We start from the raw sequence: 18,661 nt of genomic DNA on the forward strand, positions 1-18,661 counted from the left end.
CTAGCAAGCATAAGAAATATTGCCGGAACAACCGTGGACATCTTCAAGAGGAAACTAGATTTATTCCTCCAAGGAGTGCCGGACCAACCGGGCTGTGGTGGGTATGTGGGCCTGCGGGCCGCTCCAAGCAACAGCCTAGTGGACTAAACTCTCACAAGTCAAGCCTGGCCTCGGGCCGGGCTTGGGGAGTAGAAGAACTCCCAGAACCCCGTCAACCAGGTATAAAAAAAGGTTTATGAGAGAAATAAACGTTCCTGGGCTTAAAAAATTTGCTTGAACGTAAGAAACGTTGCAGTTTAAGTAGAGGAAGAGAGTTGTCCTCGTAGAGCTGGGAGCTGCATGCTGCCTGCGTGGTAGGACTTGTTGTACCGCGTAAGTAGCTTATATCATTAACCACATTACCAACAAGCTGCTCTAACCACGCACAGACTGCTGCTGGTCATGGCATGCTGGACACTATCAGGACGATAATACTGCCCCATGGCAGCGGCACTGATGACGGCTGCAACAACAGCTTACTGCCACGGCAACAGCAGCGTGCCTCCGGTGGGTGTGTAGCTGAGTGCGCATGGAAAATAACCCTAGAGATGGGGGGGGGGGGTGCCAGATTCACGAAGCAGTTAGTCAAGCACTTACAAACCTGAACATCTTTTCTCAATCTTTGGTGGCTTTGTTTACCATTAATAAACAGTTAATGAGCTCTGAAGCACCAGGAAGCTGTTTATAACAATACCAACAGTTGAATCGGAAGTTTTCATGCCTGTAAACTGTTTAATAAATGTAACCAAAGCCGTCACAAATTGAGGAAAGATGTACACGTTCGTAAGTACTTGCGCAACTGCTTCGTGAATCTGGTCCTAGAACAGTCTAGGGCTGTGGTGGATATGTGAGCCTGCAGGCCGCTCCATGCAACAGCCTGTTGAACCAAACTCTCACAAGTCAGGGCCGAGCTTGGGGAGTAGAACTCCCTGAACCCCATCAAGCAGGCAAGTCGTTCCCAACCTTTCTGGAAACAGCCCTAATTCCCAATTCTCAATAGTATTACGTCCATTCACAAAAAAGAGGCCCGTCACTCTAGAGTGTAGACAATGCTGTAGTCAGGTGGTCGACAGAGCATGCCGGCTGAAGCCTGACTGTCATGATTCAACAGTAACCAGTTCCCCGCTCTCGGCTCAGACCCTGACAAGTTTCACCACACTATTACAGACAAACCCCCAGCAGCTTTGTATCATGTTTGGGGGGGAATGGCGGCTCCATCCTGTAGGAACAGCACTCCACGGCAGAGGTTTCACATGGAGGAGGGAGGACGGAAGAGGGGAAGGAGGGAGGACGGAAGAGGGGAAGGAGGGAGGATGGAAGAGAGCAAACAAGGAGGCTGGAAGAGGAGAATAATGGTTGAAGAAGCTACAAAAGACGAGGGAAATGGAAGGATGAAGTACAAATGGATGAAGATGTTAGGAGACGTTGGTCACCTAAACACCTGGAAACTGCTTAAGTGACAGAACAGACAGATAAACCCATCCTTCGAGTGTTGCGAGTGTCATCGTGAGGAATAATAGTGGTTGACAAGAAGGATGGAGACACACCGAACGGGATTATTGTGGCCGACAATGGGAAAGGAAAGCTTACCTTTCCCTCGGCTACTACCTCTCCTCCCCCTCCCCCCACCCAGTATACCTTCCCACATCACCCAGCCAGCCTTGCCCATGCTACCCGTCTCCCTGCACCAACCTCCCCTGGGGATCAGCTGCTCTGTGAGGCTCGTTGTCTTTACACACTCACAGCTCCCTCACAAGAGAGAGAGCAAGGTCAGCTAATTATTTGGAGAAAGCGCCAAGCCATTACGACTATAAAAAGAGAGCATGTTTAGCTTAACTATAAAAAAGTTACATCCCCGCTCTTGTGCCAGGTAAGTCCACTGCGGGCTCACCGTAGCCCGTGCTACTTGCAACTTTTTGTTTCCAGTAGCTGAATCTAAAACAACATAGCTTAACTCATTTATCGTAACTTATTTCTAAACTTTTTCCTTCACGTGTACCTCTCTATTGCTTCCCAAAAATACGTGGCCCCAAAGACCCACATCTCCAAGTTGATCCAGTTAACTCCAGCAGGAACTTTTCCATTTCTCTCTTGAAAGCTTCCACTGTAGTTTCAGCGCCATTCCTTATCTTTTTGGCAGGAGATAAAGGAGAGTACCTGGATGACGTTCTGTGACTTTCTTCTACTCCTCAAGCAGGGCTCGGGGCCAGGCTTGACTTGCGAGAGCTTGGTCCAACACTGTTGCTTGGAGGGGCCCACAGCCTGGGCCATTCCACTTCTCCACATTATCCACTTCAGCCCGGTTTGTCTGACACTTCTTGGAGAAAACTGTCTAATTTTGTATCGCAGCCTACTTTTGTTCCAGCAATATTTCTTATACTTGCGGGGATGCTAATGCACAGCCGTGAACCTCTGATGTTTATGCAATGTTCTCTGATCACCGCTACTCTTCACTGGCTCTATTCTGGATTTCCTGCCATATCATTCGCTCCATTATGTTATTTTACTGTGCAAATTTGGGACCCGATCCTCTAGTATTTTCTATGTATATATTATGTGAGGCCTCTCTGTCTCCTGTCCAGAGAGTACATTTTGAGAGCTATGACAGCCTCAATAATTTAGGTGCTTTATCATGACTATGCGTGCCGTATTCGCACTATTTCAGCACTCTCTCCTGCTCTTAAGGGTGAAGTGAGTATGGAGCAGTACAGTGCTTAAGACGGGACAGCGTAAAGTGATGTGAATAGTATAAACATTGTTATGGGATTCCAGGACTTGATAGTTCGTTCTCATAATCCATCCTATAACTTTTCCAGCTGCCCCCCCCCCTCCACCCCATACACCATCCCCCCACCCCCACCCCAACCTACCCAACTCTGTTGACCAGACCACACACTAGAAAGTGAAGGGACGACGACGTTTCGGTCCGTCCTGGACCATTCTAAAGTCGATTATGTCCCTTCACAAGTCGATCGTCGTCCCTTCACTTTCTAATGTGTGGTCTGGTCAACATACTTCAGCCACGTTATTGTGACTCCTCGTCTGCCTACCCAACTCTTCCTGCCGACGTACCTCCCCACACACAATATTTTCTGTAACCCGGAAACTCTTGCACTTTTCAATAACAAGGTTACACTACTGCCAGATAAAAACAAAAAACGGGCCTTTCGTAGCATGCCCAACAGATTGCGCGGGTTTAAGAGTACCAGACCTTACTACACGCCCACCTTTCCCACCACTGAAGAATGAATACCTTACGGGAACCCGAATCAATGACAGAAAATCACAGAATATGCCGTCCTGTTTTTTATTCCTTATTCCAATGCTGGGCGGTGTGCGCACTTTGCCCTACTGAGGCCCGTGTCCCCCCGCCCCCCCGAACACAGCGCCGCTACTCTCACTTCCCCAATTATTCACTCTTGCACCTGCACGTGTTCACTCTGATAGGCTATCAAATGCGGTAATCAACTTCCCCTTTAAGAACACACGTTTTGTCTAACTCATCAGTTCTATTACGCATTCGGAGACTAATGTGGTATGGGATCCATAGGAGACCCAGTCCCCTCGTTACTGACTTTATAAGCCGTGCCTCGTGTCACACACAAGCCAGCCGTGCCTCGTGTCACACACAAGCCAGCCGTGCCTCGTGTCACACACAAGCCAGCCGTGCCTCGTGTCACACACAAGCCAGCCGTGCCTCGTGTCACACACAAGCCAGCCGTGCCTCGTGTCACACACAAGCCAGCCGTGTCTCGTGTCACACACAAGCCAGCCGTGTCTCGTGTCACACACAAGCCAGCCGTGTCTCGTGTCACACACAAGCCAGCCGTGTCTCGTGTCACACACAAGCCAGCCGTGTCTCGTGTCACACACAAGCCAGCCGTGTCTCGTGTCACACACAAGCCAGCCGTGTCTCGTGTCACACACAAGCCAGCCGTGTCTCGTGTCACACACAAGCCAGCCGTGTCTCGTGTCACACACAAGCCAGCCGTGTCTCGTGTCACACACAAGCCAGCCGTGTCTCGTGTCACACACAAGCCAGCCGTGTCTCGTGTCACACACAAGCCAGCCGTGCCTCGTGTCACACACAAGCCAGCCGTGCCTCGTGTCACACACAAGCCAGCCGTGCCTCGTGTCACACACAAGCCAGCCGTGCCTCGTGTCACACACAAGCCAGCCGTGCCTCGTGTCACACACAAGCCAGCCGTGCCTCGTGTCACACACAAGCCAGCCGTGCCTCGTGTCTCACACAAGCCAGCCGTGCCTCGTGTCACACACAAGCCAGCCGTGTCTCGTGTCACACACAAGCCAGCCGTGCCTCGTGTCACACACAAGCCAGCCGTGTCTCGTGTCACACACAAGCCAGCCGTGTCTCGTGTCACACACAAGCCAGCCGTGTCTCGTGTCACAAGCCAGCCGTGTCTCGTGTCACACACAAGCCAGCCGTGTCTCGTGTCACACACAAGCCAGCCGTGCCTCGTGTCACACACAAGCCAGCCGTGCCTCGTGTCACACACAAGCCAGCCGTGCCTCGTGTCACACACAAGCCAGCCGTGCCTCGTGTCACACACAAGCAAGCCGTGTCTCGTGTCACACACAAGCCGTGCCTAGTGTCACACACACACACAAGCCGTGCCTAGTGTCACACACACACACAAGCCGTGCCTAGCGTCACACACACACACACACAAGCCGTGCCCAGTGTCACACACAAGCCGTGCCTAGTGTCACACACACACACAAGCCGTGCCTAGCGTCACACACACACACAAGCCGTGCCTAGCGTCACACACACACACACACAAGCCGTGCCCAGTGTCACACACAAGCCGTGCCTAGTGTCACACACACACACAAGCCGTGCCTAGCGTCACACACACACACAAGCCGTGCCTAGCGTCACACACACACACACACAAGCCGTGCCCAGTGTCACACACAAGCCGTGCCTAGTGTCACACACACACACAAGCCGTGCCTAGCGTCACACACACACACAAGCCGTGCCTAGTGTCACACACACACACAAGCCGTGCCTAGCGTCACACACACACACAAGCCGTGCCCAGTGTCACACAAGCCGTGCCTAGTGTCACACACACACACAAGCCGTGCCTAGCGTCACACACACACACAAGCCGTGCCTAGCGTCACACACACACAAGCCGTGCCCAGTGTCACACACAAGCCGTGCCTAGTGTCACACACACACACAAGCCGTGCCTAGTGTCACACACACACACAAGCCGTGCCTAGCGTCACACACACACACACAAGCCGTGCCCAGTGTCACACACACACACAAGCCGTGCCCAGTGTCACACACACACACAAGCCGTGCCCAGTGTCACACACACACACAAGCCGTGCCTAGCGTCACACACACACACAAGCCGTGCCCAGTGTCACACACACACACAAGCCGTGCCTAGCGTCACACACACACACAAGCCGTGCCCAGTGTCACACACACACACAAGCCGTGCCCAGTGTCACACACACACACAAGCCGTGCCCAGTGTCACACACACACACAAGCCGTGCCCAGTGTCACACACAAGCCGTGCCTAGTGTCACACACACACAAGCCGTGCCCAGTGTCACACACAAGCCGTGCCTAGTGTCACACACACACACAAGCCGTGCCTAGCGTCACACACACACACACAAGCCGTGCCCAGTGTCACACACACACACAAGCCGTGCCTAGCGTCACACACACACAAGCCGTGCCTAGCGTCACACACACACACAAGCCGTGCCCAGTGTCACACACAAGCCGTGCCTAGCGTCACACACACACACAAGCCGTGCCCAGTGTCACACACACACACAAGCCGTGCCTAGTGTCACACACACACACAAGCCGTGCCTAGCGTCACACACACACACAAGCCGTGCCTAGTGTCACACACACACACAAGCCGTGCCTAGCGTCACACACACACACAAGCCGTGCCTAGCGTCACACACACACACAAGCCGTGCCCAGTGTCACACACAAGCCGTGCCTAGCGTCACACACACACACAAGCCGTGCCCAGTGTCACACACAAGCCGTGCCTAGTGTCACACACACACACAAGCCGTGCCTAGTGTCACACACTAGCACGTTTCAGTTATGTCTTGAGGAGTTGAGTGCACTCACAGATGATATAACGAAACTTCCAACTTTCGACACACTTGAGTGCAATGAGAATGGCATTCAATTCAATTTGAAAAGTGGATGGAAGTCCAGTTATTTACACAAATTCTCCACTAGGAATAAGAGCCCCTCCCTCCCCCCCCTCTCTCCCCCTCCCTCCCTCCCACGTCCAAGTAAGGTTACCGAGATCATAAAATACATCCTAAAAGCATGTTGGTATCTTTTACGGGCTCACCATAGCCCGTGCTACATGGACATTTCGTTCTGAGTAGCTAAATCTGAAACAACAACAACGGATGTCCGTATAGAGTAGCTTAGGCTATTTCTCCCTCTCCTTCCTCTCTTCCTTTGTCACAACAAATGCACTTCCGGCAGCACCAGTGGATTGGAAAGTGCTAATCGTGTTAATCACCTTTTTGAGTGGGAAGGGGTAGATAGTAAATTAGAAAGGGGTTGATTTCCCCCACGAGGACTTGGACGCCTTCCCTCAGTCCCACGCCACCTAACACGCCAAGCACGTCACCCCTACCACGCCTCCCAGCACACGCCAAGCACGGCACCCCTACCACGCCTCCCAGCACACGCCAAGCACGGCACCCCTACCTCGCCTCCCAGCACACGCCAAGCACGTCACCCCTACCACGCCTCCCAGCACACGCCAAGCACGGCACCCCTACCACGCCTCCCAGCACACGCCAAGCACGGCACCCCTACCACGCCTCCCAGCACACGCCAAGCACGTCACCCCTACCACGCCTCCCAGCACACGCCAAGCACGGCACCCCTACCACCTCTCAGCGCCCAACCCCCCGCGCGCGCCATCACCATCCCCCGTGTAAATGTGGACGGTATTGCAGGCGCGGGAACAAAGGATCTCCGTGAGAAAGAACGACCCCGCGCCCTGGGAATACCTTTTTTTGCGTGCGCGTTTTATTATTTGACTGGTCTTTGTTTGAGAGGAAAACGTTAATGAGAACAGGCCCTGGAGTCTCTCCTGGTAATCCTCTCGAATAATCGATACAACGTTTTGTATATATACATTCCAGCAGACGTTCTTCCTGGAAGAAAAACTGCTAATAGCCAACTACTCGCAGACATTCAAGGTTCGGCAAGCATCTACCTGCTGCTGACCTATTAGGTCTCACCTACTAGCCTTGTTGCACCTGCTGCATTATAATTGAGCTCTCCTGCCCTTAAAATGGTTGATGGAGGTGACGTCCACAACTTCCTTCAGAACATGACTCCTGTTGACTACCCAAACAGGGTACGAACATTTCCTTACATTTTTCTTCGACTAATATAGCGTGTGAAGGGAGGGGGGGGGGGGTTGTGTGTGGTTAAAGTTTAGGACAATGAAACGTATATCAGTCCTTCAGTTATATATGTACTCGAGGCGAAAGCTCTCCCACACAGAAGACAAATTAGGCCAGAGGGAAGGACTCCTAAGCCTCACCCGTCTCTCCCAAAGCTACTTCCTCTCCTGCCTCCTGCCTGCCACGTTAGCATGGTAAATGTGTAACCACATCTGTGGTAGAAAATAATAACAATAAAACTACAACCTCTCTTGGACCACTGCCTCCCAAACCTCACCAGTATCTCCCCTACCTTGGACTTGTTGTTTGTTAACAGTCACTATACACGACTGGGTAAAGATCTTCACTATAAACTGCTTTACACTAATCAAACAATCCTCACAACGCTCCATACGAGGTGGCCTTGACCCGGTCAGAGCGGGATCTAAAAAGGATCTGTAGCGTGTGATGGATACCAAGGATGCCATTATCTTGTTTTCATCCTACACCTGCCTGGGGAGATAATGGTGGTGGTGTCTCATGTCTTGCTTGACTCTCATAATCTTCTTGGGACCTGGACCAGAGACCTTGGCGCTGAGAACTCTACGCCCCAAGCCAGGACCTGGGGGGTCAGGTTGGACTTACGATATAGCTTATTAAGTCCATACCTGGCCCACCAGGGGGGGGGGGGTACTCCTGTACCACAGGGTTTCATCTTTCGCATCGTTTGTTTTTGTTTTGATTTCCTGCACTTTAAAATATAGCACGGTAGTAAATATATAAATATAAACGTTTACTAAACGTTCTCTCAATCAAACGCTCTTACTCCCTATTAAGAAATAAACTAAAGCATGCCGAATCATTCAAGCCCTTTACACCAATAAAAACACTTTGCCTCAAAATGTAATATGTGAAAAAATGTGTCAATTCAGAAAACACTATCAATGGTATTCAAGAAATATGTAGGCACTTCATTCATAAAGATGTATTACCAGAAATCTTAAGTCAAGTATGCAAAGTTTGCTTGCTGTAGGTAATGTGTGAGCACGCCTATAAACCTGCCGCCCGGCTGGATAGCTGTGAAGCAGGATTAGTAACTGTCTAACTGACTCACCGCAGATGCAGTGAGTGTGAGAGTGAGTGAGTGAGTATTCACCTAGTTGTGCTTGTAGGGGTTGAGCTCTGCTCTTGCGGCCCGCTTCTCAACTGTCAATCAACTTTTATTAACTACTAACTCTTTCTTTTCTGTTTTACACACACACACACACACACAAGCATTTTTTTTGTGTGTGACAACACACTATTTTTTTCAGGAACCTGTACACCTGTAGATTGACAGTTGAGAGGCGGGACCAAAGAGCCAGAGCTCAACCCCCGCAAGCACAATTAGGTGAGTACAAGCAGCCCGTAACAGCTGTCTAACTCCCAGGTACCTATTTACTGCTAGGTAACAGGATCATCAGGGTAAAAGAAACTCTGCCCATTTGTTTCCGCCACCGCCGGGTATCGAACCCGGACCATTAGGACTTCGAATCCAGAGTGCTGTCCACTCAGCTGTCAGGCCCCCCTCCCTGAGTAACAGGGACATCAGGGTGAAAGAAACTATGCCCATTTGTTTCCACCATCGCCGGGTATCGATCCCCGGTCCCTAGGACTACAAATCCCGAGCACTGTCCACTCAGCTACCAGGCCCTATGTATATGTGTATGTGTGTGTGTGTGTGTGTGTGTGTGTGTGTGTGTGTGTGTGTGTGTGTGTGTGTGTGTGTGTGTGTGTGTGTGTGTGTGTGTGTAACTAGCTTCACGCAAGTGTTATTTGTTTACTTAAATGAACTATGTGGGGTTTAGTTCTGAAGCCATTATGTGCCTCTGTACCCCTTACCACCACTGCCCACTGGGGTACGGGGCGCGTAACAGATGAACGAACCTAACGGCATTAAAAACCTTCCAAGCTCTCCAAGAAATAATAGGAAGGCTTTGTGCTCCTTGAACCCTCATATAAACCTATGTCTGAAGCAGGCCGGACCACAGCCTAACATGAAAACGTGAGAGGTTGGTGGAGGAAAGAGTCGACTCTAAAGCCCAGTAAATCCCAGCAGAGCCCAGCAGAGCAGGGTAGGGAGGGAGGGAGAGATGGAGGAGGGAAGAGAGAGAGAGAACTGTACCCTTTGGAGGTATTTACCACGCTCCTGAACGTGGAGAGGTCGGCTAGTTTGTTATTCACGCATATACTGACAGTGATTGCAGTGGGCTTCTAATCTAGCTGGCATGCCCAACTACGCTACCCGCTTGTCGTCCACCCGGCCAACGGTACCCGTCTGTCAGTCATTCCCATCACTAAAATCTAAATAAAATATATTTAATAGTCCGAAGGGAGAATTTGCTGGTCAGCGTCACTCATCCTGTGAGTGAACACACCACCGTAACGACAGTATTGGGCAGCTTCACTCATCTTGTGAGTGAACACACCACCGTAACGACAGTATTGGGGAGCTTCACTCATCCTGTGAGTGAACACACCACCGTAACGACAGTATTGGGGAGCTTCACTCATCCTGTGAGTGAACACACCACCGTAACGACAGTATTGGGCAGCTTCACTCATCCTGTGAGTGAACACACCACCGTAACGACAGTATTGGGCAGCTTCACTCATCTTGTGAATGAACACACCACCGTAGCAGCAAGCACAACTTACACTCCATTCAGGGCCATGACGCCAAACCAATGGCGGCACTCTAATAGCTCTTCCTTCTTGCATAAGACGAGTACCCTCATCAACCACATAAACAGTCACGTATTCCACCATAACAGACGCTCCCATTGGGTGGTGCTACAGTCAAATGAACAAACACGACCAGGCCGCCCCAAACACCAGGAAGAAGTGGGGAAACGACGCCCCGATGGATGTGAAACTAGTCCAGTACCGTGGCGAGTTCGCCTTCCAGCAGAAATGACAGCGCGCTAGGAGGGCAACACCGCGCCCGTGTGACTCTGGCTTTCACTTACTTCACACTCGTCATATCTGTTGCCAGTCGGTGCTCCTGGTAATACATGTTATATACACACACACACTCAAGTTTCACTCACCATCAGCGTCATCATACTTAAGATCATCATCATCTCAACTCGAGTGCTTTGAGGTAGTGAAGTTGGCAATAGCGGGGTTGCGACTTGGGAACGTTCACTTTCTCCGACTTTCTCTTGTTGGTAGTGGTGAAACAATGAGGAAGGAGGGGGGGGGGAAGGGGGTATTGTTGGTTCTCGGTGGTGGGACTTTCTGGTGACCTGATGCTGGCGACCAAGACCCAGTGTACCTGAGTCTACCAAATTATTTCTATAAGAGAGAAATCATCCAGAAATCATCCACAGCTGAGAATCGACCAACTGTTCTTACAGCGTGTAGGGGAAAAGAGGATTAACATACAACAATTAACACATTTCCTGGGGAGCTCCTCCCACATTCCACCCTTCTCAACATTTATATTGTTATTGTTATTTGATTTGCCAAGGGCAAACCAAATCCTAAAAGGCCTCAATATTGCGCTGTTGCAGAGTATTGGAGTATTGTGGAGCATTGCAAGTCGTGATAGGATACCTGGGACAGTGAAAGGAAACAAGACTTAAGTACTGAGTGGCCACCTTGACTACTGAAGGACGGTGTAAGTGTACCTCTTCCCTCTTCACGAACCACTCAGATTCTCACCTCGACTCCACTTTCCTCTCTCCCACCTTCTCCCATGCCTCCTCCACGTATTGCTTCGCCTCCCCTACCTCTCCCCCCCTTCCTTTAACACTTCCTTCCCTTCACAGTTCATGTAGATATTTTGGCATGCATAAAAGCCACTCAAAGTATCACACAAAAGCCATTTACGTATAAGCATAGCGGAAGGAGCACCTTCACTGAAGTACACAGAGCGTTAGAAAGTGTCGTAATACAACTACACTCTGTGGAAATCGGCACGCAGTCGGGAAGTCATTTAAACGCTTGGATATTACTTACACACACACACACACACCTGAGAGCACCAGTGAACATACTAAATTCTAAATGCACAAAACCTTAAAATATTTTCTTTGTAATTGTTGTTGAGTTATGGAACAGAGGAGAGAGTTGCCGCCCTCATGTCGAGGAGGGGCTGGCTTATCTTATTACGTGTCACTGGAGTCTCACAGCCGTGTCCTTTGTCTGTGTAGACCTTGGCTAAAGGTCCCCGAGGAGATGTGTGCGTGTGTCTGCTTGTCTTGCTGTGTTTGCTGGGGTTGAGACTCAACTCTTGGGGTCTCGCCTCTCAACCTCTCAATTAACTGACGTAGAGGTTCCAGAGCTTTTTGAGCCTCGACATTACGTGTATTCAACCCCTTACGTGTCGTCATTACGTGTATTTGTTTGTTTGTTTGTTTGTGTGTGTATGTGTGTGTGTGTGTGTGTATGTGTGTGTGTGTGTGTGTGTGTGTGTGGAGGGGGAAAAGAAAGAAAAAGAAATATATATATATATATATATATATATATATATATATATATATATATATATATATATATATATATATATATATATATATATATATATATATATATATGTAGGTTGAGGTGCGGGAATAAAGAGCCGAAGCTCACCTCCCCTCCCACCACCTACCTAGCAGGTACACTTAGGTGCATACAACTAGGCGAGCACAGAGTCACGTTACAGCGCCAGACAGCCACTCTTGACGCCAGCAATACCTGTTGCACCAAGATCCCTCACCACCCTCTCACGCCTCGAATGATCCCCAATCCGCATCTAACCAGCCAGAACATTGTATGTGCATAATATATATGTATATGTATTTATATATTAGATATCTAGCTAGTCTTAACGTAAACACAAAAATGCTTCGCGTAATATACATACATGAGCAAAATTATAGACAAAATAGGAAAATTATTTGGTGGAAGGTTTTCGATGTCTGAACGCACTTGCTACAAACCCACAGTAAGTGTTGAACACACTACTGTATTCACAAACCCACATGAAATGTTTGTATACACTAGCCTAGCCACATGAAATGTCTGTATACACAATCCTAGTTACATGAAATGTCTGTATACACTAGCCTAGTTACATGAAATGTTTGTATACACTAGCCTAGTCACATGAAATGTTTGTATACACTAGCCTAGCCACATGAAATGTCTGTATACACTAGCCTAGTTACATGAAATGTTTGTATACACTAGCCTAGTCACATGAAATATTTGTATACACTAGCCTAGCCACATGAAATGTCTGTATACACTAGCCTAGTTACATGAAATGCTTGTATACACTAGCCTAGTCACATGAAATGTTTGAATACACTAGCCTAGTCACATGAAATGTTTTCATGAGACTAGGCTAGTGTATTCAATGTTTGAAAACACTAGCCTAGCCACGTGAATGTTTGTATACACTAGCCTAGTCACATGAAATGTTTGAATACACTAGCCTAGCCACGTGAATGTTTGTATACACTAGCCTAGTTACATGAAATGTTTGAATACACTAGCCTAGCCACGTGAATGTTTGTATACACTAGCCTAGTTACATGAAATGTTTGAATACATTAGCTTAGTCACATTAAATGTTTGAATACACTAACCTAGTCACATTAAATGTTTGTATACACTAGCCTAGCCACATGAAATGTCTGTATACACTAGCCTAGCCACATGAAATGTCTGTATACACTAGCCTAGCCACATGAAATGTCTGTATACACTAGCCTAGCATCACACCCACAATATATGTTGGAACACAATAACCACAAACCTACAATAAGTCTGCGTAGGTAGGCATGTCCTCTGCCCTTCTGCGATGCATCGTATATATCGAATCCCGACAGTGTCTGTCTCCACATGAGGCACTCACTGGGGCCTAGGCACCTGATGGCTCCATTTCAAATAATATTATTACTCAGTTGCATTTAACAAAGTTCGTTCCCACTAGGAGCAGTGTTGGTTCACTGGGCCTCCGGACAGGAACAAGGAGGCACGCCCGTCTACGGTACGTCGCAGCACAGGGTACGGGAGTACGGTGGACGTACCCAGGGAAGCAGGGCGAGGGAAAGAGAGAGTAAGTTGCTAACACACGCGCGCGAACACCGTGGTGGAAGAACCACTACTGGCGCCCCACACACGGAAAGAGAGAGTCCTCAGCAGCTTCTCCCACCAGTCACACACGCTGGGGAAAAGGTGACAGGGGTGCGTGTAAGTAGCCGGAGCGGCGGCGGCGATTTTTTTTTTTGTTTTTGACGTGCGCTGGGATTTCTTGAATGTGATAACGTGTGGAAGGTGTTCAGCAGGAGCATGTACCGAAGAAGCCTTGTGGCGGCGATGGTGAAGTGAGGATGATTGCTGCTGTGGTGGATGGTGATATCAGATGTGATAATGACGATGGTGGTCGTATAAAATTGATTAATAATTAGGCTTCACTTCCGAAGGGAATGAGTATTTGTGTGTACTCGCCTATTTGTGTCGTTAGGATTGAGCTTTAGCTCTTGTAACCATTTTCCAGTCGCCTATTTTCTAATGACCTATATCTCTATATATACCTTTTAATTTATGACTGGAGTTTGCTTCTACAACTTGCTCATTTAACTCCCTCCATTTTCCTCCAATTATGCTACTTTCTGATTACATCTTTTGTGTATGTATAGGCAGGCAGGAGGGTTACTCAGTAGACAAAATATTGAAGTTCTTGCGAGGCAGGATCAGGTATAACATTTGGGGTTTACGGTTCATGCTCGGTGGTATGGAAAATTTGTTTACTGAGAATTATATAAAATATATATAAATGTAATAATTTCCCTTGTAAATAAATGTAAATTATAATCTCAAATATTGTAAATCATTTAAAGAAAAATAAGTATAACATTTAGGGGTTTAAAGTTCATGTTCTGTGATAATGAAACACTTGTTTACTGAGAATTATACTACTATATATGTAATGTAGTATTGCCTTGTAAAATTTATGTATACATGATTTATACTGTATTTTATTACACGAAGAAAAAATAATTACGACGAAAGAAAACTTTCTATCTCTATGACTCGTCTGCTTCTCAAGCTTTAAATCCATGAACTCGTTCTGTTAGTATTTATTATAAACATATCTCTATCTATTATGTCAATCACCGAAAGTATTTTATACGTCTCTTTATCGTTTCTTGCCACGTGAGGTCTAGCTTTTTCAATATTTCTTCATACCTTATCCGAGGCAAATTCTTGAACGAGCTTTGTAACAATTCTCTGTACCTTGCAAGTTTCCCAGTGTGGGCAAACCTAGAACTTTTCCCCCTAAGACTGGTCTCACACGGGAAATAAACAATGTACAACTCCTTTATTTACGCTACTGAACGATGTTCTGATTTTGCCATTGTTTAGTATGCTGTTGATGTTATCCTATTTATGTGTACCTCTGGAATTAGGTTTAATGTTATGTCCACTCTCAGGTCTTTCTCTCTAGTCGTTACAAGGAAGTAGTTTCCCCTTTGTTGTGTACCGTCCTTCAGGTCTTACACTTCCTGGTGTGGAAGGGAAAGGGGGATAGATGGATAGGTTGCGACGTTGGGGAAATGTGTAGTGGGTGGGTGGACGGATGGATGGGTGGGTGGACGGATGGATGGGTGGATAGATGGATAGATATATGGATGGGCGGATGGATAGATAGATGGGCGGATGATGGATGGATGGATGGATAGATAAGATAGATGGATGGGCGGATGGATGGATGGATGGATGGATGGATGGATGGATGGATGGATGGATGGATGGATAGATGGATGGGCGGATGGATGGATAGATAAGATAGATGGATGGGCGGATGGATGGATGGATAGATGGATGGATGGATGGGCGGATGGATGGATGGATGGGCGGATAGATGGATGGGCGGATGGATGGATGGATAGATGGATGGGCGGATGGATGGATGGGCGGATGGATGGATGGATGGGCGGATAGATGGATGGGATAGATGGATGGATGGTGTGAGCGTGTGTTTATGTCAAGAAGGGTAACAACTCAGTTTGGCAAGAATGTCGCCAAGATGAATAACAAATCCTCACCGGGTTAGGCGACTCCTTTACAACTTTAAAGGTATGTCTTTAATTCTTCAATTTCAAGACGTTTATTAATATGAGAATAATACTGAAAATTTGAATTACTAAACGCATTTATTTCCCGGATAAAATACTCTTGTGAACTTGAAATTGCCAGTAAATATAATGTAATTTGCAAACTATAACATATAATTGTCACACCATTACTTAAATATAAATGATGATAAAACTGCAACAAATGAACACAAGTTATGAGACTTAGAAAAACTTCTAAAGATTGTGGGACTCTTGAGCTGTAGCCTGTGTCTAAATCCGGACCGGTTGAAAGAGGGGCCGAGACTTCAGAAAAGCACGTAACCTTCTAAGCCATTGACATTTGTGAAACTAGCCTAACCTAACGAAAACCCAGAGGGCAAAACATAACATGCTTGAATAACGTCGAATCAACGTCGTTTGCCCCCCCCCCCCCCGAACATGTGCCCACTGGGAATGTTGTTTAATACTTGGTCTGCACGAGGTGTGACGTCACTATGACGTCATAATTACGCTTTCCATGGTAACTACTGAATTAATGCCAATGAGATTGTCATGTAAAACATGTTGTATATTATTTGAGTACTGTAAGGATTTTAGAGGCCCTCGAGAGATCTGCAACAGAGGGTAGAAATAGCATAAGCTCCTCTGTTCCTTTGGGATATATTTTATCTCGATAAACTTGAATGACTCTCGTCCAAACCAACAAATGACTACACCACCTTCACGCGCTAATAAATCACACAAAAAAGGCACGACTGGATGATGATGATTTCAAGTGATGGTAACAACCTTTCAATGTGTAATCACCGTCATATCGTCATTGCTGGGCAAAGCTCCACAAAAACGCAAGCACACTTTCAACCCGTTCTCTAGAGTTGCCACCCCCTCCCCCCCCCCCCCGCCGTCAAAAATGGCAACTGTTTTGTCCAACCTAAAACCTATGAACCCCAACAACCCACCTAACCTATTGAGGCTGCTGCACTCACAAAACATTTATATGAAACTCGCAAAACATTTATAATGTTCACAAAAACATTTATATGATTGTGCTTTAATTGTTAGTTTAATTGCAACGTATTTTTAACATATCTGTCAATTCCGTAATAAATGTGACGAAATTAGTAGCATTACGGAATCGCCCAATCCGTTAAAAATGCGACATATATATTAGTAAAAATTTAAAGTATCATAATACTGACCTGAGAAAATTACCAGGTGAACACGTCCACATTGTAACATTCAGCTTAAGTTGGCTTTTTTAAGAGTCCTATGTGATGCTTTCCTTACTTTATCTCAAGTTGCAGATGCTGTGCCTGGGCCCACATAACCTAAGAGTGGATATGCGGGCCCGCTGGCCGCTCCAAGCAACAGCCTGTTGGACCAAGCTCTCACAAGTCATGCCTGGCCAAGGGCCGGGCTTGGGGGGATTAGAACTCCCAGAGTCCCATCCAGGTACAAGCTGTGACTGACCTAGAGTGTGCAGATCCAGTATGAAACTCACATGATGCACAAGAATACAAGAAGTCAGAAAAGAAAATACAGAAAATACAAGAAAATACAAAGATTTGCTACAAGCTAAGTGCTTGAGATGAAATAAATTACCTATGTGTAATTGAGTGAACTAAAAACAAACCACACAGCAAGAGCGGAGAGGACAGGGGCGAGATAAGTGGAAAACTGAAACACAGATGATCCAGGGAATGTAAATGAATACTCATACATCATTGGTAAACACGTAGAAAGCGCTTGAATCAGAGGTAGCGGAATCAGTCACCATTAAAAGCTTCAAGACCAAACATGACAAAGAACTGGAAAGCCGGAAGGTATAACTACACCAGGTATAATTGCTACGAGGCGGGGCTCATAAAACTGCATCTCGCTCCCCTTAGACACAACTAAGTAAGCACATTAAGAGAGAGAAGTTAAATGTCAAGAGTACCAGAGCTAAGTGCTTGTGCTCAATTCACTTTCTCTTTAAGTTCGTCACCGGAATGGCAACACTCATCTTACTCCTACCATCAGTACTGCTTCATCTCCCACTCCTTCAGTACAGGTCTACGCTAGGCTAAAGTGAATATACAGGTACGCTGACGCACCCACACACACGCACATTTGGTATACAATCTTATCTCACAAACACTTCGCAAAGTCATGCAACACACAGCAACCTTCACTCACAACAATGCGAATGTCTGGACCATAGTCACAGCGACCTCCACTCTCAACTGTGAGTGTCTACAGTACACAGTCACAGTGACCTTTACTCTCCTAGTCTGCCTTTGTACAGTGCACGGGAGAAAGTATAACAAGGAAACTGATGAATAATTATCAAATAACGCGTCGCTTATACTGGTAATAATGATGGCTTATAATAAAAAATAATGGTAGCTTATAATAGAGTACTATCATCAAGGAGTCGTCGCTATTAACGTGATATCCATGTGACAACACACACAACCAATGTAATTGTACTGGTATACGTGTCACACTAAAATAATCTACCAAGTCATCACTCAATTCGTGCGTGCAAAACTCAACACCGTAATATCTTACAAAAAAGTCACAATGAAACAGCATCAGCACTCTTATCCAGCATATTAATTGCGTCAGCACTCTTATCCTACATATTAACTGCGTCACATTAAGAGCACTTAATGCTCCTTGGGGGGGGGGGGGGGGGGAAGCGACATGCAGTGGGCGATGCTATTACCTGACAGCTGAGTGGACAGCGCTTCGGATTCGTAGTCCTGAGGTTCCGGGTTCTATCCCCGGTGGAGGCGGAAACAAATGGGCAGAGTTTCTGTCACCCTGATGCCCGTTACCTAGCAGTAAATAGGTACCTGGGAGTTAGACAGTTGCTACGGGCTGCTTCCTGGGGTGTGTAACGAAAAGTAGACCTGGTCGAGGACCGGGCCGCGGGGACGTTAAGCCCCGAAATCATCTCAAGATAACCATTCAAATTTTGTTGTATTTTGCCCCAACTCTCCATGTCGTTCTATGATTTAATACACACGCATTTTTCACGAGAAAACTATTATAATGAAAGTTAAACATTTATTAGAACCACGGAA

General features: G+C 47.1%; 1 protein-coding gene across 6 annotated transcripts in view; it reads right to left on the minus strand.

The window, feature by feature from the left end:
- The window catches only part of SppL (signal peptide peptidase-like protein), a 115,276-nt gene that overhangs the window by 82,382 nt on the left and 14,233 nt on the right, over nt 1-18,661 (minus strand). Inside the window, exon 1 of one of the 6 annotated variants that reach the window (XM_069321755.1) lies at nt 13,269-13,680. The exons of 4 other annotated variants lie outside the window; for them this stretch is intronic. In XM_069321755.1, coding sequence (XP_069177856.1) covers nt 13,269-13,315 — 47 coding nt within the window. In that variant the 5' untranslated portion in view covers nt 13,316-13,680. Of the gene's footprint in view, nt 1-13,268; nt 13,681-18,661 lie in introns of those variants that run through there. One more of the 6 variants, XM_045727946.2, reaches the window with a different exon arrangement.

The sequence above is a fragment of the Procambarus clarkii genome, chromosome 10, assembly GCF_040958095.1.
Source record: "Procambarus clarkii isolate CNS0578487 chromosome 10, FALCON_Pclarkii_2.0, whole genome shotgun sequence".
NCBI classification, from domain to species: Eukaryota; Metazoa; Arthropoda; class Malacostraca; order Decapoda; family Cambaridae; genus Procambarus; species Procambarus clarkii.